General features: G+C 46.5%; 2 protein-coding genes across 2 annotated transcripts in view; one reads left to right on the top strand and one right to left on the bottom strand.

Moving 5' to 3' along the window:
* CFAP44 (cilia and flagella associated protein 44) overlaps positions 1-17,062 on the top strand; it is a 102,870-nt gene extending 85,808 nt beyond the window's left edge. Inside the window, 7 exon segments of the mRNA XM_023758706.1 lie at positions 703-813; positions 2,790-2,920; positions 4,233-4,349; positions 5,499-5,700; positions 10,370-10,530; positions 13,705-13,839; positions 16,889-17,062. Of these exon segments, the coding sequence (XP_023614474.1) occupies positions 703-813; positions 2,790-2,920; positions 4,233-4,349; positions 5,499-5,700; positions 10,370-10,530; positions 13,705-13,839; positions 16,889-17,062 (1,031 nt within the window).
* Positions 17,063-18,445: 1,383 nt separating this feature from the next.
* Positions 18,446-25,760, bottom strand: part of BOC (BOC cell adhesion associated, oncogene regulated) — a 70,024-nt gene continuing 62,709 nt past the window's right edge. Inside the window, 11 exon segments of the mRNA XM_023758705.1 lie at positions 18,446-19,204; positions 20,074-20,267; positions 21,042-21,118; positions 21,324-21,419; positions 21,421-21,560; positions 22,239-22,457; positions 24,243-24,365; positions 24,670-24,775; positions 25,155-25,336; positions 25,679-25,730; positions 25,733-25,756. Of these exon segments, the coding sequence (XP_023614473.1) occupies positions 19,017-19,204; positions 20,074-20,267; positions 21,042-21,118; positions 21,324-21,419; positions 21,421-21,560; positions 22,239-22,457; positions 24,243-24,365; positions 24,670-24,775; positions 25,155-25,336; positions 25,679-25,730; positions 25,733-25,756 (1,401 nt within the window). The 3' untranslated portion in view covers positions 18,446-19,016.

Here is a 25,760-nt window from a genome sequence, read left to right as displayed (position 1 = left end):
TTTGCTAAACTAACCTGGCAGGCTTTTGGCTGAAGGAAGGCCACAGTGATAAGATATTGTGGGCAAGGAATAAGGAATTTGGTCAGATATCCAGGGTAGGGGATTTTTACTAAACTGATAGCATGATTCTTCCTAAAACTGGACTAAATGGGCCAAGGACAGAGCCCAAGGCCAAGGACTAGTCAGAAAGAGAACTCAGTAGGGCTGACTCAAGTTTGGTTAAGGGAGAGTCTTTGTCAAGTAATCCCCAGAAGGGTTTGCTGCAGGTTCTCTAAATCAAACATCTCAGTCCTCCTGCATCAACACAGGAACGTTCACACTTAAGTGGGTTAAAAGAAGATTATACATAGCACTCCTTCTGTTCAGATAAGTTGTGGAAATCTTCTCTGCTTTGAGGGCACTGTGGTTTAGGAATTGTAGACCTGTGTAACCAATTGTGTGTTAGGTGGGTCCCAGCAGAGGCAATTTGACCGCCTGGCCTCAATCCTCTGTGACTATTGCACAACCTTCTGCAGGCATTTGAGTTTGTGGTCTCTATGTCTTTAACCATTTTAAACTCTTCTAAAATATTAAGTAATTCCATGCTTTTTCTCTGCTATTTTCCTAGTGACTTACTCATTGAAAAAATGCCTTATTTTTAAAATGTGGAATTTAGCTTAACAGGAACTAGTGCTTATTAGCAATGTTTTACTCCCTCCTTAGAAGAAGATGAGGAAAGTGAGGAATCAAGTGAGGAGGAATCCAGCTTGGAGAGTGATGAAGATGAGTCTGGATCTGAAGATGAGGTTTTTGATGATTCTATCTGCCCATCAAGTAAGTTGGATAAAACCCGATGTTCTCTGTGAGGTAACTATGAATTGACCATACCAAGAAGATCCTTTCTTTTCTTTTCTCTTTTTTTGGTCTTCTCAATTATTGCATCATAATATTTAAGGAAAGGATGGCTTAAGGTATACAAAGTATAGTCTAATGAATACTTTGGGGGGCTCTCTGGGTGGTTGATTTTCTGTTTCTTTAGGTGGCTATATATGAGTGACAAATGATCTGCCGGCGATCTTTAGTCCATTGAGGGTCATTAATTATGCAGCAAGTTTCATTTTATGGAAAAACAAAAGATTATTATGTATTTTTAAACTATTTTTTCTTTTTACAAAGATCTCCCTTTTTTTACAAACCCATTCACATTTTCATATTTCAAATCTGTTTTGTAAGGGCAGTTTGTACCAGTTTCCTGGAGATTCTTGGCAATTTATATTCACTGTTTTCACTGGTGAAACCAGTCTGAAACATCCAGACCAATATTCTTACAGTTTCAATAGGTAAATGATTCTGTAGAAAAAGAATTTCTATTTGATCCCAAATTTATTTTTCTAGTCATTTTATATAAATTATAAATCAAATTTTAAAGTTTAATTCCAAATAAATTTTAAATCTTGTTTTGATTTTTGAAAACAAGAGTCTTCTTAACACTTGGAGTGCGGGAAACGAGTTAAGTCGGCTCGCGTGAATTGCGCGTACTCCGCGGGAGCCGTCTTTAACTCGGTTCATATAGATTTGCGGTGGAGTGCGGGAAACGTGTAAACTCGGGCCGATTGTAACTGCGTATTACCAAATATTTGTTTGTAATCCACCCTTTTGGTGGATGGAACAAAACCAAAAGACAGAGCCATCTTATATTTTGGCGGGAAATTCACCCGCACTCCAAGTAAAATCATAATCTTTATGAGTAGAAGAGAGTTAAAAAATCTTGTATTGCTCCTTGTTATTTTATGCCAGGATCCAATGGGTTGGACAGTCCCACAGCTAGTTTAGTGGTAGAACTAGGATTAGAACTAAGGTTCCTGAATTCCATTGTAGTACTCTATTATATTTTCGCACTAGAGGCCCGGTGTATGAAATTTGTGCACTGAGGGGGGGTGTGTCCCTCAGCCCAGCCTGCACCCTCTCCAATCTGGGACCCTTCGGACATCCTTCTCACAATCCCGGACTGCTGGCTCCCAACCGCTAGCCTGCCTGCCTGCCAGCCTGATCACTCCCTAACCACTCTCCTGCCAGCCTGATTGGTGCCTAACCGCTCCCCTGCCAGCCTGATTGCCCCCAACTCTCCTCCCTTGCCAGCCCAATTGCCCCCACTGCCTTCCCCTGCCGACTTGGTCGCCCCCAACTGCCCTCCCCTGCCAGCCCGATTGCCCCCAACTGCCCTCCCCTGCCAGCCCGATTGCCCCCAACTGCCCTCCCCTGCTGGCCATCTTGTGGCCACATGGGGGCGGCCATCTTGTGCAAGGGCATGACAGTCAATTTCCATATTACCTCTTTATTATATAGGATTCTTTATCTGTTAGTTGGTGGGTAAATTTGGCTGTTAGTGTAATATAGCGGAAATTGATATAGAGAGACTGTACTTGAATCCTATCTGCTACATGTCAGCCACGTGCCCTTTCTGAGACTTAGGGTCCTCATCTATAAAATGAAAATAGTAGTTTCTGCCGTGCAGGGCCTATGAGCCTTGAATGAGATAACATACATAAGGGGCCTAGCACAAAGCCTGGCTCAGAGCACTGCTCTGAACATCAGTGCTAGCACCATAATTACTATCCTGGTTAGTAATAGTTTCCACCTGGAATGATGGAGCCCCAAGTATAATGAAACCTTGCTAGTTAGACCCACAGGTGGACATTAATAATTCTGAAGCCCCAAAGCCCACACTTCCAGTAGAAATACGTTCCATAACAAATGAACTTTTATTGTTCATTCGTTCATTTGACTTCTCTTTTATTGTGTCTTTTCAGATTGCGATGTGAGTCTTTTTGAACTGGCGCTTCAACTTCGAGAGAAAAGGCTCGACATTGAGGAGGCCTTAGTTGAAGAGAAGAAAATTCTTGATAACCTCAAAAAGGAATACGACACATTGTCCAAAAAAGTATGCTTTGCCTTTTTTTCAGGTCTATTTATCCGCCCTCAACATGGTACTTGTTCTCCCAGCTAGAACATTTCAATTCCATAGCAATGACATAATGTAGGACTTTTCCGCAGAGAAGATGCACTTCAAATGTTACATCCAGGATTTTTTTCCTTCCAGCACAGTTATGCTGGGGAGTGGGGGGCGGGCATTGGACTTTCTTTACCTAAATCATTGATTCCCAAACTTTTATGATTACATAGTTCTATATGTAAAAAAAAAAAGTGTGGTGCTTGTACCCACATAATAAATGTATATTTATATATAAGTTGTACTTATGCACTATTGTACAATATACAGTTGACTCTTAAACAGCAGAGGTCCACTTATAACAGAGGTTTTTTTCCTCAGTCAATTCTGTACCCCCAGGTTTGGCATCTGTAGATTCAACCAACCACTGATGGAAAACTATTCGGAATCAGTGGTTGGGAATCCATGGATGTGGAGGCCTGACTTCAGTTATATGCGGATTTTCAACTGTGCAGGCTTGGTGCCCTTACCCCCACCCCCACATTGTTCAAGGGTCAACTGTGTTCTGTATAATATGAAACATTCACAAAAAGAGAAATTAAAAAGAATAAGATAAAAGTAAATAGAAATAGAAACTCAGATATTTTCTTTCTTCACTTTTTAACTCTGGGTTGTGTGCATCCCATGTTGGAGACCAGTTAGCTAACCTTTTGGTATAATTATATTGATTAATTTCTCCCTTATCTGCTCATTTTCCCTCTTGGGTATCTTTCCTAAAGCAACATCACTTAACTTGATTGATATTCAGAAATATTTTTGATAGATTGCTTCTCCTTTTTCAAATAGGAAATGATTTGGGAAACGTTCAAGTTTTTAGGAGATGAAGATGTGCTTCAGAAATACTGTAGTTAGTAGTTTCGTCACTTTAAAGGCTTTTCCCTTTAACTTACTGAGCCTACTATGACCAAACAAGGTTCAAACCATTCTGACAAAGACACTCTGTACCAAAAGCAGCTTTTCACGTGAAAAGAGAAGGGAGATGAGGACATGCCTTCTGAGCTCACATTCACCAGACCTCTGCACTCTGGAGACATAGGAGTGATGGGAAAAGTGGTGTAGGTCACGACTTAGGATGAAAATACCATACATTTCTGGGCTGCAAACTGGAATCACCCATTTCATCCCAGCCCAGCAAAGCAGATCCTGCTCATGCTTCTCCTTCCTCCCAAGATGCCCTCACTTACCACCTCGGGTATGTGTTTGCTGAATCTTGTCAACATTTCACTCATGGGGCCTCCCACAGGTCAAAATTGTGGCGAATAATCTGAATGCAGCAGAGGAGGACCTGGAGGCCTATCAACGAGAGAAGCAGCAGCAGCTGAATGAAATTCTGGTTGTGATTCCGCTCAAGCTCCACCAGGTGAGGGGCCCAGAGAGGTTGTCCCCCTCTGTCTGAGCAGAACCACCCCACCCAGGCCTTTCCCGAGGGTCACTAGTGGGGAGAAGAGCAGTCCTTTGCTGAGAATTCTCCCTGTAGAGTGACAGGCCAGTCACACCAAAGCACGTGTGTTTCCCGGCGGCCTGCTGTTCAGCTGTGGAAGTTGAATCATTTCAGGAGAATGGTGAGCCTGGGACTTAGGAGTGGAGTGGCTTGGCAGGTGAAATCTTGGATCTTGCACACGTATCACTTTTCACACCATCTTTAAATAGACGTGAAGTAATAATGCAAGAATGATCTTCACGCCATCTCTACTCATTAATGACAAAAGTCAAGACAAAAGAAAAATTTTCTTTTTCCCCATTTTGTGTTCATCTCCACCCTCCACTTGAATTATAATATTTTAAAAGACAGAGATACATATCAGTGAGAGAAAAGGCTCGTTATACTATATTTTGTCAGGTAAAGAGAGAGAACACAGTATTTTGGAAGAAAAACCGAGGATCAGCCTTGTGTATACACGCGTCTGTGTTGCGTGCTGTTGAGTTGGCTCTGACCCCCGGTGACCCTATGAATGAGGGATGTCCGCAGTGTCCTGTCTTCAGAGCCCTGCTCAGCTCCTGTAGACTCGTGCCTGTGGCTTCCTTTATGGAGTCAATCCGTCTCATATTTTCTCTCTTTTCCTGCTGCCTTCTATTTTCCCAGCATCATTGTCTTTTCCTGCCTTCTCTCGATGTGCCCTAACTAGGACCGGTTCAGTTTTGTCATTTTTGCCTTCAGCGATGTTTCAGGTGTAATTTGCTCTGTGTAACCTGACGCAAACTGGGTCAGCTGTCTGTAGCAATTTGCCTAATGTGCCAGCCCTGGAATGTCTGTCCGTCTCATCGTTGTGCAGTAGACGTTAGCCATGATCTGAGTGGGCAGATCTGCCGGCCCCAGAGGGATAATTATAATGTGCTTATTCTCAGTGGGCAACCGCCTGCTGTCACCCTCCTTAGCGGTGAGAAGAATACCAGGCCAGCGACAATGACCTAAACAAGGAGCAGAAGGGACTGCTTGCCCTGTGCTCTCTGTGACTGCACATTTAGTTTAGTCTTTGCTTTGATTTTTGTCTGGTTTCGTTTTTGTCAGATAGAGTATGTGATATTTGGGGAAATACCTACGGACCTTTCTGGAACGCTGGTCTTTTCTAACCAATCCTTGAGTCGGCTCCAAGGCCGCATCGTGCAGCTCCAGGATGAGAACTCCAAGCAGCAGAAACTCAACAAAGAGTGGCGGGAGAGACGGAAGCAGCTCATTCGGGAAAAGAGAGAGATGGCAAAAACTATAAACAGTGAGTACCTGGGCCCACCATCATCTGGTAATGTTGACTGATATGTAATATTTATTGATAAGAGGGAACTCTCAAGTGACTGTCTCCAACTTTGAAAACACGCCCTGACCGGTTTGGCTCAGTGGATAGAGCGTCGGCCTGGGGACTGAAGGGTCCCAGGTTTGATTCCGGTCAAGGGCATGTACCTTGGTTGCGGGCACATCCCCAGTGGGAAGTGTGCAGGAGGCAGCTGATCGATGTTTCTCTCTCATCAAACATCGATGTTTCTAACTCTCTATCCCTCTCCCTTCCTCTCTGTAAAACATCAATAAAATATATTAAAAGAAAACAGTAAGTAACTGAAGAATTAAGAGGAAACAAAAGCACCCTCTCATCTTCCTACTTATTATCTCTCTTACCAATCAGTGATCACTGTCCTAGTTTAAAGCGATACACCTTCTATCAAAGAAATGATTTCCCTGAATTATAAAAGGGTTTATGTACAACGAAATGTGGAATAACACAATAATAACCCACGTACCACTAGCAAGCTTGAGAAACTTTCCTGCTATCCCTTTCCGCAGGATCAAGTACCAGGCGAGTACACAGGTATGTGCGTGTGTCCACACACACTATGTGAAACTACTCTGCATGCTTTTTAACTGTGATACTATATTATTCATATAATTTTGCAGTTCACTGTATGAAACCAGTTTTTTAGAGTTATCCAAATTGCTACGACAGTTGTTCATCTTAACTGCTATTACAGCGATTTGCAACTGGTGAGCTGCAAGAATTTCTAAAACATGCAATCCCTATTTAATCAGGGGCACCGGCCTCTTCACTCTTAGGTTGTCAAATAAAAAAATGACAACAGCCAACACAACAATAGCCATCTCATGTGAATGAATCAAAATTATACCTATTTTTTGTCAGATCGACAAAAAATAAAACATTTTTTGGTGTGCCGCAGAAGTTCAATAATTAGTTTGTGTACCATGGGATGAAAGCGGTTGAAAATCACTGTGCTATTATAATAACCCATTGTAGGGCTGTAAAATAACTTATTTCTTCAGTCTCCTGTGGATATTTAAGGTATTTCTAATTTTTCATGGTGACAGGCAGTGTTTCAGTAAACCTCCTTGTATATGTCTCCGTGTGTGTGTGTGTGTGTGTGTGTGTATGTGTGTGTGTGTGTGTGTAGGTGAATCTGAGATGGGGCCCCCGGGTAACAGAGGGATGTGTACATTTTCAGCACTCTGCAAAGTTGCCCACTGCCCTCCAAAGTGGTTTTACCATTTTAGCTCCCCTCCCGCCCCCGGCAGTGAGTGACAATTGCCCAGGCTTCATAGTCTCATCAGTGCTTGATACAACCAGGCTTTAATACTTTTGTCAACCTGGTGGATGTTAGATTGTCTTTAATTGTGGTTTTTATTCATAGTTCCTTGATTCTGGTGAAGTTGAACAACTTCACATACATCTATTTGTGTTTCCTTTTCTGTAACTTGCCTGTCATGTCCTTTACCACTCTGTAACTTCTTTTTTTGTCATTTTATTATTAATTTTAGGGAGTTCTTTCTATATTCTTTATTTGTCCATTAAATGCACTTCAAATCTCTTCTCACTTGTGGCTTGCCTTTTTTTCTGTGTTTAGTGTATCTTTAGGGGATATAGACATTTTAAATCTTAATATAGTTAATTTCATCTATTAATTTGTGCTTTGTGCGTTGTGTGTGTGTGTGTGTGTGTGTATTGTTTAAGAAATCCTTTCTGCCCAGCTGGTGTGGCTCAGTGGTTGAGGTGTGACCCATAATCAGGAGGTCATGGTTCGATTCCAGTCAGGGCACATGCCCGGGTTGTGGGCTCAATCTCCTGTGGGGGCCGTGAAGGAGGCAGGTGATCAATGATTCTCTCCCTTCATTGATGTTTCTATCTCTCAACCTCCCTTCCCTTCTCAAATCAATAAAAGCATTTTTTTTAAAAAAAGAAATCCTTTTCTGTTTTGAGGTCATAAAGATTTTTTTATAGTTTTCTCTTTAAGTAGTGTTCTTCACATTTGCATTTTTAATCCATTTGGAACTGGATAGTATAAGATGCAGTATAAAGATTATTATCTTAAAAAATTTTTGGTAATATCTAATATATGGAATCTATATGTAAGTTATTAAGTATTTCAGCTTTAATAAAAATAATATTACTGTAGCATCTACCTTAATACCACAGAACTGTACATTTTAAAATGTATCCTTTAAATCATTTTTTGTCAGGTGTGTTTTGCTACAATTAAATAGATTTTTTAAAGAAAAGTTGAAAAAGAAAACCAAAAAAGGGAGAATATAGTGGTCAACTAGTCCAGGTTGCTTGGGTTTATAGAGGCCACTTTCCACAGTGCGGATGGTGCTGCCCTGCAGGGGCTGAAGTATAAAATTTAAAAAGTCCGTGTTAGTGCTCCGTGTTTGCATAACACGTATTCGGGACACAGAGTCTCTCAGGTGTAAGCCTGGAGGTGCTCGTGTTTCTCACGTGCTTCACGTTCCTTTGGCTTCTGTAGCCCGTGAATGCTGTTTATATTTGGAAGCACTATTCATCAAACCAAGGAATAAAGATTTATAAAAATGAGGAAGCTTCTTTCAATTTGGGGAAACTAAGTTTGGGAAAACGTGTGAAGAAAGTGAAATGAAGTATCACACTTTTGGAGTGTTAGTTAAAATAAAATAAAACATAGTTCCGCGGTGTGGGAGTTTTATTCAGTGACTTTTAGTTCTCTCACCTCCAGGCCATTTTCTGAAAGCAAGTTGTGAATTTGGTTAAAGAGTGATTTCTAATTCTGAGTATGAAACTAGAGTGAGTTCCTTTCCTGTAACCAGTGATGAGAGACCCCACAGTTGGTATGTGGTTGCCTCCTCCCCACCGGGAAAGAAGAGAAGAGTCTAGGGCAGTGATGGCGAACCTTTTGAGCTCGGCGTGTCAGCATTTTGAAAAACCCCTAACTTAACTCTGGTGCCGTGTCACATATAGAAATTTTTTTGATATTTCAACCATAGTAAAACAAAGATTTATATTTTTGATATTTATTTTATATATTTAAATGCCATTTAACAAAGAAAAATCAATCAAAAAAATGAGTTCGAGTGTCACCTCTGACAGGCATGTCATAGGTTCGCCATCACTGGTCTAGGGCATGGTGCTGGAAGGGTTACGTTTCCTCCATTCCAAGAAGGGCAGAGCTCACAGACATGGGGAAGGTGGGTGGCATGTTCCAGAAGCCTTGATGTCCCCAGTGAAAATCAGTTGGTCTGATGGAGTCAAAAGGGCATTAGGTTGGCTCCACAGGGGGATGGCAAGGACCAGAGTCCATTGCCATGGGAGAGGTTACCCCCTCAGATGGGGCTAGCTGGAGGGGAGCCAAGGGACAGCCATAGGCCAGCCACACTGGGCAAATAATTTAACCCTTTCATTTGCATCACCGGTTGTCATGGCCACCGCATTACACACATGGATGGTGTCCCTCCTCACACAGAATAGAAACAAGTAGCCCTCCCTGGTTTGTGCCTAATGGCAGCCTAGCCACTTATCCTGTGACAACTCAACCATAACAGGGATACCTGAAGACAGTTTCTGCACCACCACAGAACTGTGTCACGTTGTACCCCGGGGCCTTCAGACTTCACTTGGAGATGGTCTGTGACTGAGAAGGTCTCCTTACAAGATGACATTTTCTTGAGGCGCTCAGAACCCGCAGATGGATTTTGCCCAGGTGTTCCAGCATTCTCACATTGGGAGAAAGACAACAAACACAAGTGAAATACATTACAGGTCAGTTGGAGATAGTCATTAAAAAGACACACTAAAAAGGACTGGGAAAGCCAGCGTGAGGTCCCTAGGAGGATGGGAAGAGCTCTCTGCAAAGGTGACGTGCCTGGTAAGATGTGGCTCTTCCCGGCCGGAGGACCAGGACCTGCTGTTAGTTACACCTTCGGAACTGAGTGTATTGGACACGTCTCCCACGGGTCTCCCGCTCGCTTTCAGAAAATGGGCTGGACAGAGTGAACCATGTGGCTATTTGGGAAACAGCCTTCCAGGTTGTGGGAACTGAGATGGGAGCAGGCCCAGGCACATTTGAGATGCCAAGGAGTAAACCAAGAGCGAGGTGAGAGAAAGGAGGTGGGAGAGCTAACACTGGCAGGGAGGGTAGACCATGCAGGGCCTGTGAAACACCACAAGACTTTCATGTTTACTTGGAGTAAGATGGAAACTTTTCTTAAACGCCTGCTCTGTTCTTAACACTGATACTATAGCGATCAATAATAAAAGACTTACAAATGGACATGTTTATAATCTAGTTGGAGTCCATCAGCAGTCTGAGGAGGGGCAGGTCAGGTTGCGTAAGCCAGTGGGGAAGATGAGTCTGTTGAACCTGGACCTCCTGGTTCATAGGTTGACCCTCAACCACTGAGCCCCACCAGCTGGGCTTACACAAGGTTTTGAAGTAGATGAACAGATAATGCAGGAATGGGCATTTTAAGTGAAGAGAGCAGCAGCTGAGAAGTTAGAGAGGAAAAATCAACTGGTAACGAAATCTTTTTCCATCTTACGAAAGCCCTTCCTGAGGATGTTCTTGTTATTGGTATTGTTCACTTGGTAACAATGGGAGCGGTTGAACAGCCTGGTAGTGACTGTCTTCTTTCAGAAATGGAAGAAACAGTCCGCGATCTGATGATCAGCAAGTTTGGCCGCGTGATAGACCTCGCAGCTCTTCAGACACTTTCTGTGAATACAACACTTGAAGAGCTCACGATCAAGAAACTTCGAAAGGAGATAACGAATGCCAGGGAAATAAAGGAGTGGGAGGTAAGGACGGAGGGCACCTGACCTACTTTGGTTCAGTCTAGGTGGAGGCAAGGAGTCCTGGAGAGATGTATGCGGTTCCTGCGAAGCATCTGCATAGCTGAAGGCGGTCTGTGAGCCCCACTTCCCCATCCTATCCCTCCACTGGGAACTTCTGATCTTTTTTTTTTATGTTTTGGAAATAATTTTAATTTAGTAGGAAGATGCTCATGGTCTAATGCAGGATATAAAATTGTATATATAATATTATTTTAATATGTAAGCTTATATTATAGCTATATAGTAATATATACATATATATTTAAAAATATGCTAAAATATTACCAATATTATCTTTGACCTTTTTTGGATATGGCTCCTTGATATTTTCTTCATTTGTTCTTGTATTTTCAAGCTTATTATAATAGACTAGAGGCCCAATGCACAAAATTTGTGCAAGGGGCTCAGCCCTCGCAGCTGTGGTGGCTTGCCTAGGCCCTTGCAGCCCCAGGTTCATCCGGAAGGTCTCCCAGAAAGTCATTCGGCTGTCTGGTCTAATTAGCATATTATGCTTTTATTATTATAGACTAGAGGCCCGGTGCACAAATTCGTGCACATTGAAAGGAAATTAATTAGAAGAAATATTTTAGAGGCCGGGAAGGGACCGCGGGAGGTTGGCTCCAGGGTGTGTCTGGCCCATCTTGCCAAGTCCCAATTGGGGCCCATAGGGACCAGGGAGGGACCAGGGAAGGACCAGGAAGGGCTCCAAGGCATGTCCAACCTGTCTCACCCAGTCCCGTTTGGAGCCAATTGGGACCATCTTGCCCAGTCCCCGTTGGGGCGATTGGGGCCAGCTGGCCGAGAGGGGACCGTGGGAGGGCTCCAGAGTGTGTCTGTCCCGTCTTGCCCAGTCCCCATCGGCCAGACCCCAGCAGCAAGCTAACCTACCAGTTGGAGCGTCTTCCCCCTGGTGGTCAGTGCACGTCATAGCGACTGGTTGAGCGTTTGGTCGACCACTCGATCAGACACTTAGCATATTAGACTTTTATATATAGATTTTTATATATTCCTTTTATGATCAGGAAAAAAGGACATCTAAAAAAACGAAATCTGGGAAGGATTACCTGGGTTTTCAATAGTCAGAATAACATTGTTAATAAATTAGACCTTGAAAGTTATTCAGAACAAATTATTGGTCTTTAATATTCTTTTAAAGCCTGTGTTTTAGACATATGGTAAGCATTTATGTCTTCTAATTATCATCTTTGGAGGCAAAAGTCTATCAATAATATGTATTTTGAATTGATTGTAACCTCTTGTTTCAGTAGTTTCAAAGCTCTTCTTTGATAGAAATGGACCCATGAACAGAATTTGTCCTTACAGAGTGGGTGGTGGATGGTGTGTTGCATTAACTCTCAGACTAAGCTTTTCCATAGTCATCTTGGGTCCCAAGCAAGTCCCTCAACCTTTCTTTGTCTCAGGTTCCTCTTTTATAAAATGAGGGGTTAGACATAGTGGCTTCTATGGTCACTTTCAGCTCCAATGACCTGTAATCATTATCTTGTCTCTGAGGCAATATCTGTGTTTAGTTCCAATGATTTGTAGTCTGTTCCAGAAAATGAAGCCACTGAGGCCAAGGGCCTTAACAGAGTATGCACAGTTGGTGTCCTTGCTTATTGGCTTTTATTCAAAGTTCTGAGAAAGAAAAATTTAAACTACCAATTAATATATTATACTGTTAAAATAAGAAAATGCAAACCCGAAGAAGAATATGTATAAGTGTAACTTTGGCCTGGCCGGCATAGCTCAGTGGTTGAGCATTGACCTATGCACCAGGAGGTCACAGTTCAATTCCTGGTCAGCACATATGCCCGGGTTGTGGGCTTGATCCCCAGTGGGAGCTTCTGACCTTAAGCCTATCTCCGCTTCCTTACCATTCACTTAGTCTACCTTGGGATGAAGGCACCAGCCCTGGCATTTGGGTTCCAGGGTGCATGTAAATATGATGGCAAAATGGCATGATTACAGAAAGGCTTTATTTTGAGGTCAGCATTCATGTATAAATGCTCTAACAGTGTTAGAAACTGAACGGATATACTCTGAGGATCCTAATTGTGTTATTCTATACAGCATTTACATGTGGTTACAATTTGAAAATTATTAAACTCTGAGTAACAAATTTTATAACAAGATGCGGACTAGTTAGCTGGCAGGGTCTTAGAAGATGTCCATGCCTATGTCATTCCTAGAGCATGAAGTGAGGCGGTGCCCAGGTACAGCCTCATTCAAAGACAGGAGCTTTTATGGCAATTTCATAGCCTACAAGTCATTATGACTTCTTCAATTTACTGTCGAATTTCATCAGTAGATAGGGGAGGTGGAGAGGTTGCCAGTGCTCTCTTGTCTTAAACTTTTTTTTTAAAATATATATTTTATTGATTTTTTACAGAGAGGAAGGGAGAGAGATAGAGAGTTAGAAACATCGATGAGAGAGAAACATCGACCAGCTGCCTCCTGCACATCTCCACTGGGGATGTGCCCGCAACCCAGGTACATGCCCTTGACCGGAATCGAACCTGGGACCTTTCAGTCCGCAGGCCGACGCTCTATCCACTGAGCCAAACCGGTTTCGGCTTAAACTTTTTTTATCCAAGATTTGCCACTGTGCTGTAAAGAAGTAAATGGTTGAGGTGCTCATGTGATAGGATTGGTCTCCATGAGGGGAATGCTAGACAGGATATGTGCAATCTAACATAATTTATTGGAGCACTAAGAGAACAAAGGAAAGCCACTAGTGGATGTATGGCCATTCAGGGACTTGGGGGATCCTGGGCCAAGACTGGGGAAAGAGCAACATCTAAAAGTTTTCTGCTTAAATTATCGTTCTCCCTTTTAACTAGTTAATACCAGCACTCAGTCTGCATACTAATTCATCCCTCAACAATGGAGTGATATCGATGTCTGTCTTATTTTGCCTACTTTTGTCTTTGATCATACTTACAGTCTTCTTATCTTTTCTGTAATCAGACTAGACTCCATACAGTTGCTTCTGGCTGCGTTTTCATACTGACTTCTGGTTATATTTTTCCATGTGCACATCACCTCGTTTGCCTGATGGCTTTGATCAAATCTGCACATTCATTTTTCTCTATTTCCTCTCATTCATGTCACCCATTCTGCATCTTCCTGACCTGGTAGGAAAAGATTGCTCAAGTGCGCTGGGAACTGATGATGAAAACGAAAGAACACACCAAAAAGCTCCACCAGATGAACGATCTATGTATTGAAAAGAAGAAGCTTGATTCTCGGTTGAACACGCTCCAGAACCAGCAGGTATGCTGCTTTCCTTCAGACCCTCTGTTGCATGGGGAAGTTCGGTAGCGGTAGTGTTCGTGGGAATTTCAGTGCTGGCATTTCAGCAAACCTTGATCTTACTAGTAGACTGCTTCTCACCTCAGCCTGGTCCCTGAGAACACCAATGTGACACTGGCCCCATCACAGGGAGCCTGAGGAACTAACTTCATCGTGTGCATCTTGGGGCCATGAACTTACATAAATGCTAATCTATGGGGTTTGCCTTGGCCCTGGAGAGATAAGGCTATTTAGGTATAAATAGTACTAATACACTACCCGAATTTGGTGCCTAACATCCATTTCCAATATCTGCTCCTTCCATTTGACCTAAAGTGGGTGTCTTGACTTGTGGGCTCTCACGTGTTGCCTCACTAAAGCACTTGTTCCTTCTTAGGGCTTTCAAATGGCTCTTTATAATATTTACTGAGCCTAACATTGTGTTCCTTAATATGTGGTGGATACTACTTATTTAATGAAATTCATCCTTCAAGTCTTGCCCTCCAGGAACCCAACACCTATTCTGAATGAACTATAGCTCATGTTCTTGCAATAGGTTTTGCAAAACTGCCTATTGTTTCTCTTGGTTTTCTTTAAGCATCTGGCAGTGGCCTCAGCCAGTAGTGCTTTCCCCTGAGGAAAGCATCAGCATCACCTGGGAGGTTGTTAGAAATAACCCAGATCTACTGAGTCAGAAGCTGGGGGGCTGGGGGAGTCCTGGCATCAAACCACATTAACAAGCCTTCCAGGGGACTCTGATGCATGCTTGAGTTTAAGAGCTCTGGTCTAAGTTCAAGTCCAAAAGGAGGAAAGAATATGGTTTATTCCATGGAGAAAGAATAAGAGGATTTGGAAAGCTTAAAAGCGGACATTAGATTTGAGAGGAAGCTTAGAATCAGAATACCGAGGGCCCTTTATCCACTAAAGAGTTTCTGAGTGGAGAATCAAGGCAGTGTTCGAGAGGGTTGACACCCAAATAAAATCACAGAGTGAGCAGTCAGTAAACATTTGTTGACTTGAAGTGCTTTGACAAGTCCAGATACATTGGGAAGAGTTTGGAGGTAGATCAGTAGGATGGGAAAATAAATCGTATATGTCTTTACAGAGTGTATCTTTACAGTATATCTTGACACGTGCAGTCTCCTTTCAAAGGACATCTCATTTAATCTTCAAAACATTACTTCCTAAGGCTCAGAGAGGGAGTAACTTGCTTCAGCTCTCAGAGCTAATGCACAGGAAGTGAGTTTTTAAAACGAGGTCTGTCTACCTCCAAAGCTGACTCAATTGTTCTGCATTGGGATGTAGATGGTGAGAAGCTAGCTAGTGTCAAAAGAAATTCCCAAGTAAGATTAGTCAAAAACTTTTTGGATATGGTGAGGAGGATGAGGGAAAATTAAGGTGCCTTTAAAATGATGCCTGAAATGACTGGTGAGTCAGTACAAGCATTTAGCTGCCAGTAACCAAAAGCCCCATTGAAAGTAGCTTAAACAAATAAGGCTCATTGTTTTTCACTGAACGAGAAGTCTAGAGATGACTTAAGGGGTTTGATTTAGTGCGTCTGTGATATCAGGGGCCAGCATCTTTGTGATTCTCTCTGATTCTTTGAAGTTCTCCTCAGAGTCACAAAACAGCTGCGTCAGATCCATGTTTCACATCCACATGCCAGCCTCTTCTGTGCCTTCACAAGGAAGCACCAGTTTTCTGCTTATATTCACTCAGCCAACCCTAGCTGGAGGAAAAACTGGGTGATGTTAGTGTTTAGCTTTCACAGCCTCTACAGTGAAGGCAGGCAAGAGAGGAGCTTTTGGGTAATGATAACCCCTATTTGCTAGGAAGGTCTGCCATCGTAAGTGAGGGTAATGGACAAATCATGGGCTTTTGGCTTCAGGTAACCTGGTTGTAACCCTGCTTCCGGTCCTTAATAATATAATCGCTTGGGCCAGTTCATGCATCTCTGTCCCAGTTTCTGTAAAACTAGACCACCACCATCGAATTCACAGTTGTTGGGAGGATTCAATGAAGCACCTGACAGAGAGTGCAGACTAGCTGGGTGGTAATGTCCTGCCCTTTAGCTCATGTTCAAATTTTATTGAGCATCTACTTAGGTAACAAGTTCTAGGGTGAGTGCTGGGTACAGTGGTGAGATCCAGGATCTCACAAGAAATATATCAAACATTTAGGTTGAACCATAATAAATTGCCACTTTCTTTAGGTTAAAAAGTGGTCAAATGTCATACATTTTAAATGGTGCACTCTGATGATTCCAATGACACAGGGTGGTGGCTGTTTTGATAGAACACAGAGCAGGAGACCCTAGTCTAGTCCATGGGGCAAAGAAGGCCTCCCTGAAAGTGAGGTCTGGAGCTTGAGCAGGAGTTGGCTGGACAGGGGCTGACATCAGATAAGGATATTCAGATGATTTTTGGTTGTTGTTAATCCTCACCCGAGGATATTTTTCCATTGATTTTTAGAGAGTGGAAGGCGGGGGGGAGAGAAACATGAATGTGAGAGAGACACATCCATATGAGAGAAACACATTGATTGGTTGCCTCCCACACTTGCCCTGACCAGGGCCAGGAATCGAGCCTGCAACCGAGGTTAAGTGCCCTTGACTAGAATTGAACCCAGGATCCTTCAGTCTGCAGGGCAATGCTCTATCCATTGGGCAAAACTGGCTAGGGAAGGACATAAAGTTGATTTTTCTTTCAGAAAATAAAATGACGATGAGCTGTATAGAAAAAGGAGGCACCTTGTCTTTTATGATTCCAGTGATAAGCCCTCCAAGGTATGAGTGGCGGCTTACCCATCTAAAGGATATTTGCATTTTAAGAGTTGTTTGTTAGTGCAAAGGAACACATTTCTAACGGTGGGATTTCAGTGGACGAATGCAGGCCCCTTAAAGGAAGGAGCATTGGCTGTTTAAATGGATTAAGGCAGGCACTCCCATATAAGAACATATAAGAATATATAAGAACAGACGTTTTCGCATCCAACATGATGCTTCAAGTAAGGAGATGATTTCTTCCAACAGGGCAATGCCTTCCAGGGCCCTCGGAGAGCAGATATTGTGGCAAGAGAGAAGGTCACTCAGCTGATCCAACTCCAGGCGGAAAGGATTTTGGCCTTAAAGCAAGAGATTGCTCTTTTGCGTAAGAAAGGCGGCATTATCCTCCCACCCATTAAGTTCCCACCGGAGAACAGATGAAGCCCCTGTGCCTTTTACTTTTTTTTTTTTTGTCTCAAATCCACCCAAGATTTCTGACATAAATTTCCCCAGAACTTGTCTCCTGCAGCAATCTGTTATTTTGAAGTGAATGTACCTAAAAGTCTAAAACGAGATCCAGCCAGGTAGTGCCAACATCTGTTATTGAGCTGAGCCATTTCACATTTGTTTGGAACCAACTGGATTGAATATGAAGTCTCAGAAGGCTGTGTCTCATACTAAGAAAGCATCTTTCATATGTCCCGTTTTAGGAAATTTGTGTTTGTGTTTGTTTTATCTGAATTTTTAGCCATTGGCAAGAAAAGCTAGCATTGAGAGTGTCAGCTGGTCCCTTTTCTGTTGCTGTTTAAAGCCAGTGGGCTAGAAGGTGAGTTGCAGCCTGGATTTGAGGGCCCCATGGATTAGCTAAATGAAGATTGGGAGCATTGGCCCAGGCCCTCACCCAGGCTGAGTCTGAAGTCACATCTTATTTCTCTTACCTGTTCGACTTCTCCTTGCCTATCATTTGCATGTTGCTCATAGTCCTTCACTTTCTTTCTTAATTTTTTTTTTAAATTCTACTTTTCTGAAAGTCATGTTGCATCTTGATGAGTTTTTCCAATTTAGCTTTGGCTGGAAAAAGGGGGTAACAATCTACCAGCTGGCACGCTACTGCTTTTGGCCAGCAGAGGGAGCACTTGTCCTAGACTGCCATCAGTCCTGGGGCTTTCCCACCATCTTGCTCATCAAAATCAGGACAAGAGTGAGAAGTCAGGGTTCGGCCAGATGCCTCTTAATGAGATTGTGTGTCTCAAGAGGCATTTCATCTGTAACTCAACTCTACTGAGATTGAGAAGAGGCCTTGCAGGCTTCAGCCTCCATCTAGTCTCGGGTATAAGGATCCAGTGGATGGGCAGCAAGCAGTAAGTAAACATGGATTTTAAACAAGCGGTGAGTCAGCTCCCCTGGCAATGTTGGTGTGTCTTTGGAAAGAAGGGAAGTGAATGTATCAGGCACCACATGTGTAGCATAACTCTTAAATACTTGGTCTTCAGCACACACAGACCTCTACCGAAATGATTAGTTTCATTCCTTGACCTGACCAGAGTTTTACCTACAGTCCCGTCAGGAGGAGAACTGACTCTGCTTCTCCTTGCCTCCTGTACACTGTCTCCCTCTTGGACTCAGCAGTTACTAATGCGTCCCACGTTAATAGAAGCACAACCGACATTCCGTATTTACAGACAAAAACGTTAGAGACATCTATCTTTTCCAGATCTCATCTCCTGATCTGAAAACAGCACAAGTGGGTATTTTCTTCAGATACTCAAAGACTGAATCCTAACATCTAAGGAAAACGCTGACTCACGCATGACTAAGCTGAAGTTACAGGGAAGACTAAACATTTATTTAGAAGTTACAGTGTTTGTTTTTACAGAGCGATGTTGCCGCGGATTATTGATTCTGGAAGGTCTGTTAATGCTTATAGTACTATACACATCTGAGTCTGTTCTCACGGGCGTCTTCTGGAGACCTTGCCTGTAGCACCAGAGCTGGCCGTCTTCACAGGTGTCTGCAGCCTGTGCGCCCCTGGCCTCTGCGTTACCCGCGCGCTCCTCACGCACAGTGAGCGGGAGTCTTCCCTCGGGCAGCTGCTCTCTGGGCCTCCGCAGCCTCCCGGGCAGGGGCAGAGGTTCTGAGCCGCCTCCTCAGTCTGGGTGCTGGCCAGTCCATGTTCCTCTTTCCTGGTTTACTCCTGGTATGTGGTGGCTTCTTTGTTTAACCTCTCATACCTCCATGGGTAGGAGTCCCTATGTCTTTCCAGAATTATAACAACACATATACATTTATTTACAAGTGCATAAATATATAAATATGGCTATTATAGAAAAATAAATACCAATTTCCTCTGTCTCTTTAAAAATGATAATAGTCTTTCTGGAATACTGGCTTCTGCCTAAACGATGGGGGGTGGTGTTTCAAAAGATATGTGCACTGGTGGGCTGGGGGAGAGCTGCCTCCCGGGCTCCTGTCCTCCGTGGGTGCCCGTGGGGTGCTGGGGGCACCACTCTCCTCCACCCATTTGGCAAGTGTCAGGACTGTCCACTTCTTCAACCGGTGCCAGGCCCAAGCAGCACGGGGGCCCTGCGGGGACAGAGAATGGAAACATTAACATCCTGACTGTCCAGGAAGCGGCACTGGTCACACTCGTCCAGAAGGAGAGAGAAACCTACAGCCATGACAAGGCGATTTCTGGTCTTGGTCACCCCACACACAGTCCATTCCCCCAGGGGAGCCCATCCAGTGTCAGTGGCGCTGGGCCTGGCTCTAGGAGGTGAATTGCATCTCCCAGAGGCAGGGTTGAGGGTCTGCACGTGGACCTACAGCCACACCACGGAGGCTAAGAAACGTGACCCAAGCCTCTGCAGCATCCGGCACCCACCCAAGAATCCACTGACTTCCAAGGCACTGGCCCAGGGAAGACAGAGGGAGGGGCTAGTGTGCACTGAGCCCCACGGAGAAAAGTTCTGTGGAAGCACAGAGAGTTCCGATGGTTGTGAGAACTTGGCTCCCTAATGATTGATGTAACCTTAGTCCTTAATTAAGAGACAAGACCCAACAAAGCAAGGTATTTGGCGTGATTAGAGAGCGCCTCTTATTATGAGAGGCAGTAGGAATTTGTGAATGGCCTTAATGCAGAGACCAAAAAATGTCTTTCTCTGAAATGGGATGGTGTCCTTTTCCTCAGCCTTTGAGGACGAGGCTTGTGATGGTGGAGAAGGACCCGACCGGTAGGCCCCTGCACATCTGCTAGGCCTTCGGGCAGAAGGGAGGGTGGCCAGCCCCTGTCCTTCCCCCGTCTCCTGATTAAGGCGCGGACAGCTCCCTACCAAGCACCACTTTCAACGACTTCTCCCCAGCGCCCCCCTCCTCCAAGTCACTCCTGGGTTGTGGGTTCCTAGCTCATGCTACCTCCAGCCTCTTTAATTTCCTGCCCTGCCCCTGGCACAAACCTGGGTGAAAAAGAGGGTCCCATGTCGCTTCCAGCCCCGGATTCTGGGGTCCTCGCCTCATCCCGGACTGGCTGGCTGGAGCAGGCTGCTCCTGGAGGGGGTGGCGGTCCTGGTGGGTCTGCAGCCGCTGGTGCGTTGAGGCACCAGGCAGTGTGTACAGGAAAGAGGCCTCGTCTGGGTTGGCCTTGGCTCCCCTGGGTGCACGAGACCAAATGGGAGTGAGGTGTGGGCAGGGTGGGCCCACGTCCCCACCGCCCGGCTGCTTCCCTGTGGAGAACACCAGAGGGGAAAGGGCCCAGACGGGCAGGGACGGCTCCCTTATGAACATCGAGAGGTGCCACACCATTTCCACAGGTAATTCTGGCCTCTCTCCATTGTATTCCATGCAAGTCCTAAGTGTATTAGAAAATGTGGAGTCAGGGGCGTCTGGGCAAAGCCAGCAGTGCCTGGCTCCGCAGCCTGCCAGGTGGGGGGCAGATTCTGAGCGGCTGACCCGTGCTCCAGAGCAGAAAGGGCTTCGTAACTGCAAACACTACCCCTCGTGGGGGGAGACCAGTGGAGCAGGCTGTCAGATGCGGGGACCCTCTAGTCTAGAACAGTGATGGCGAACCTATGACACACGTGTCAGAAGTGAAATGCGAACTCATTTTTTTGGTTGATTTTTCTTTGTTAAAATGGCATTTAAATATATAAAATAAATATCAAAAATATAAGTCTTTGTTTTACTATGGTTGCAAATATCAAAAAATTTCTATATGTGACACGGCACCAGAGTTAAGTTAGGGTTTTTCAAAATGCTGACACGCCGAGCTCAAAAGGTTCACCATCACTGGTCTAGAAGAAATGAGTAGGTTGAGGAATTTTGCGAAGCTGGCCCCGCCTCTCAGTGGCTGGTGCTGAACCTGAGGGCCTAAAGGGAGAGAGCTCTGGGACTGGAGACAGACAGCAGGGGTGGGAGGGCCTGTTACCTGGGAGGCGGGGCACTGTGGGCGTCATGTCCATCGCCAGGAGCGGTCTGCCTCCGGAGGTGGTTGGTGTCATCCTGCTGCTCAAAGGGAAGAGGAATGGCAAGGTCATGTCGGCATCCAGGACACATTCCCGTGCATCCTCTAGCAGGATGAGCTGTTCCTGAGGAAGGAAGCCTGGCCCGCAGTCCAGGCCTGGAGGCCAGCAGGGAGGCAGCCTCAGGAGGCGCCCAGCTTCCCCTCCAGGGCGGCCACACCTGCTCGCCCGCACCCAGGATGCGTTACCTGAGGCCGTGCCCCGGGACAGTGCTGCGGCGGCTTCACGCCTGGGTGGCCCATGGCAGGCGCAGGGCAGCCCCTGTTCACATGCCCCCCATTTGTCACAGGCCCGTCCATTGCTGCCGCTGAGGTAGGGCTGCCCGTGGGCTCGGTGGCCGGGAAGTCCTCCCAGCGGCACCATAGTGTACTGGCAGGAGGAGGACAGCAAGGTACTTCGAGGAAAACCCAGGTCTGTTGTATGTTCTGGAAAGAAGAAGGACAGAGATCCGCTGAGGCCACATGAACCTCAGAAAACTCCTGACCACAGGGTCAGATCAGGGAGGCAGGGAGCTGGCACCGCCCTAGAGATGAGAATATTCTCCCTCGAAACTTCTTCACGCTACTCATTTCTCCCTAACAGCGACTTCCTTTGCAGGGGCGATGAGGGTGAGGAGATACAGGGGCAAGTGTTCAGGAGGAGGAGGAGGTGAGCGAACACAAGGAGCAATAGTTATAGGGGAGGCAAGATGGACCAGGTGTGCTGTAGGAAGGGGGGAGTGCAGGGCAGCCCTGGACCCAGAGCAGAGGCAGGAAATGTTTGGCAGGGAGAGGTGGGTAAGTGTGAGCACAGTCAGAGCAGCAGCTTCAGGTGTGAAAAGGAGTTGGAGCCAGATGAGTCCTGAGCTCCTGAGATGCAGAAGGGCCAACTCCCCCTCTTCACACTCTCCTCCACCTGCCAGGTCCGAGAGCTGAGAGGAGGGACTTAGCCCTGGGTGTTCTGTGACTCTCCCTAAGCCCTCTGGGGACCCAGGAGCTGGCGCCCCAGTGAATGGGAAGCAGGCACCTCTGATCCTGCCCTGGGGAGAGGCCTCCTTGGAGGGCGGGGGGGCTCCCTCCCTCCCTAGGCTCCTCCCCTGGTGTGGGGGAGGGCCGCTCACTCACTCTGCTTGGACCAGGCCCTCCACAAGCAGAAGGGGATGAAGGCGACGATGATGAGGACGATGGAGCCCAGGACGACCCCCACAATCAGGTAGGGCAGGTCGCTGGAGCGTGCCACCATGGCCCCCGTGCCCACCGGCCGCTCCATGGTTTCAGGGGGTGGCGGCTGAGGTGGAGCCAGAGTTGGGGGTGGAAGCCCGCCAGGCTGACCAGACTTCCGAGCTGTAATTGTGAACAAAACTCCCATCAGCATCGATTTCTCTGACATTTCGTTCACAACAAACAACAAACATCCCGATTCCACGGGTGTGGGAAATGGGGCCTCGAAACCCTTTATCGGGTGAGCGTGGTGTCCCAGCTCAGCAGGACCTTGGCATCTACCATGAAACTTGGGATTACTGAGAACTGGGCCTTGTATTTCAAAACACAATCAGAGGGTTGTGAGCCAAGCCTGGAGCCAGGCTGGGTGCTCTGGGCAGCAGGGTGTGGGGATTTCCTGAAAGAGGAGCTGGGGAACTTCAGGAAGAAAGTATAACAAATGCATGAAACCAGCAGAACCGGGAAAGGAAGCATTCACCAGCGGACTTGCTCTTCCCGGCAGGTTAAGGGGTGCGGAGGACTAGGCATGAGCCCGAGCCGCCGAGCAGGAGGATAGGTGTGTTGGGTGGGACTCTCTGGGGCAGACAGTATCTGGGAAACGCTGGTCCCAAGGTAACAAGGTAGGATGGTGAACTCCTCAGGGTTTGCTATCAAGGTGCATCTGACATCGTTAACCCTCTTCTCAGCCGTCCCCTGGCCTTTCTGATACTGCAGCCTTCTGCTATACCCCGGCCTCTGACTGCTGCTGCTCCTCTCTCTCCTCCTGCTCTCTCCTTTCCAGCTTCTCCTCAGACACTGGGAGGTCTTCCTGGTCCCTGTCGGTCAGCACTCTCTGTGCACCCTCATCTGTTCCCCTGATTTCAACCTAATGACACTTCCTCAGAAAACAGACCCAAACCCATCCCTTCTCTTTACCTGTACTCCGCACCCTGCTCTCTCCCCTCAGCCCGTTCCTGCATAGTCAACAGTGACCCCTCAGCAAACAAATCCAACAATGGCCCTCCTACAGCCCACAGGGCCGTCTCCCCTCCTTCCAGGACCATGTACTTTAACCGCCTGGAGGTCCTTGCAGGTTTGTCCAGTCCCCTAGGCCCCTCCCTCCTCAGTCCCCCTGAAGATGCAATCCTTTCCAAAGGCCAGCGTGTAACCCGTGTGAGGGCTCTGCTTTTTGCCCTGGGCACTCTGATACAGGACCTCTGGTCCTGGGTGGATCTGCCCCTCACCGCACTGTACACGATGGAAGAGGGCAGGCAGTGCACACAGCAGGTGCTCTGTATTTGCTGGCCAAGTGATGGGAAGCAGGGCATAGCTGGAGAGAGATGTTGCCAATGAAGGAAAATGGGTTTTCTCGTCTCTATTCCTTGGTGATCTCCTGAGTTTGTTCTTTGCAATACACCTGCTTTATACACTTCCAGTGTTTGCAAAAAGGAGACAGTATCTATCCACTTGACCAATGTGAAAATAAATTATTCTGTGAATATGTTTAACATGTTTTAATGCAGAGAAAGAGACTGGGCTTGTAATTGGACAAACTTGGCCCAAAGGGTGCTCTACCACTAACTGGCCGCTTGACCTTGGTCAAGGTATATCATTTCCTTTTCTGTCTCATGGGGTTGGAGTTAATTAAGTAAATAAACCAGTGTTAGCATCAAATGTTATCATAGGAATAAAGTGCTTATAGAACCCAACCTAAGGACGGGTTCCACTCCATGAGCCCATGTAGGAGTGATTTCCCAAGTTCTTTGTAGCCGTCACGTAGCAAGCCATCTGTACTTAATATGAGGCGCAAGCAAATGAAAGGTTAAGAATGACAGAGTTTAGGGGTACCTGGAAAACAAGTCTTCCTGGGGAAGAGACACCCAGCAAAGCACACAGAACAGAGACAGACACAGAACCCACAGACCTCACCTTTGGTTTCACAGATCATCACGTTGCTGAACTCACTCTCGCCGCCCTCATTGAAGCACTGCATCTTAATGTCATAGGAGGTCTCCGGCTGCAGGTGGTTGATGGAGTGCCAATATCTATCCCCTGGAAGAGAGACTCAGTCACACATGGGGACGCGGATCTGGTTCGCCTGGTCTCCACGGGCAGTCAGACTCAGGGCTGGGTGCTGGGGCGGCTGCCATGAACGGCCCCATCGCCTGTTGTCCCATCACCATGGGAAGGAACCGTGCAGGTTTATGAACTCGATGACCCCAAGTGAGTCATGAAAGAGACGACGATATGGGGCACAGATGCCGTGCGTCACAGCAGCCCAGGCTTCACACCTTCACCAACACCGAGACCCCCCGTGCCAACAGAGGAAACCAAATCTCACGAAAGCGTTTCTCACCTTCCACCATGTCCTTCTTGTAGTCACTGTCGTTGTCACTGTCCGTGGGCCGGTAATAGATGTAGAAGCCGTGGATGGGGGTGTTGTTGTTACTTGCTGGGATATACTTAGGGAAAGGAGAAGAAACACGTTGACAGTGGAACAGAGAGATCACCAGGTGCGGCCATGGGGGATGGGAATTTCCCCCGGCCTAGAGTTCAAAATTCACTGGGGGACCCTGGCAGACATTTCTGATGACATCCCCAGAGCTCTCTGGAGAACGCTGTACTCAGCCCAGAGGTCCCCCAGCCTTTGGAGACAAGAAACAAACGGACATTTGCCCAGAGTTAAGTCCCTCTGAGCCTGCCTGGGTGGGGATGATGATGGATGGACAGACACACTTAAGGGAGGTCGCTTAGGGGAAAGGCTGGGGAAGACAAGTGGTTCCCTCTCGCCCAACACGAGCTCTGCCCGTCTCCCCATGCAGTCTATGCAAGGCCACGTACCATCCACTTGAGCATGATGGTGGTCTCGTTGACGGCGTCGGTGAAGGTGATGTACGGGCCCGCCACGGGCCGCTCATAGAGGCGGCCGCTATAGCCCGACACCACGTACGGCTGGGAGGGGGCGCTGGGCTCGCTCTCCCCCAGCATGTTCAGAGCCCGGACGCGGAACTTGTAGGAGGTGCCTGGTGAGAGAGACACTCACTGATCCCAGGAGCTGGGAAACACCTTCCGACTTGCTCACAGCTCATTCAGGGCCTGGACCTGGGCGGGGGGTGTCTTCTGGGCAGACCTTCCCCAAAAGCAAACCCCAAAGGACTCAGGAGACTTCCCACCCTCATCAGAAAGGGAGAGAGAGGGCTTGTGGAACTGAGGCACCACAGAGCGCCCATGGGAGCCTAGAGGTGGGTGGAGGATGAGCAGTGAGAACCCCCACAGCTCCTGTTCTCCTCTTGGTGGCCAGGGGGCAGTGCAAGGGAGGGGTGGGGAGTGGGGACGGGACAGGAGGTCAGTGGCCAGGCCCCTACCTTTCTCTAGGCCTGTGATCTCCACTGAGAGCCTGGACGGAGGGATGGCCGCTGGGTGGCTAGCATCCAGTCCCCCCACTTT

Source organism: Myotis lucifugus, unplaced genomic scaffold (assembly GCF_000147115.1).
Source record: "Myotis lucifugus unplaced genomic scaffold, Myoluc2.0 scaffold_137, whole genome shotgun sequence".
Lineage (NCBI taxonomy): Eukaryota > Metazoa > Chordata > Mammalia > Chiroptera > Vespertilionidae > Myotis > Myotis lucifugus.
The sequence above is the reverse complement of the archived record's forward strand: the minus strand, read 5'-3'. Positions and strand labels throughout refer to the sequence as shown.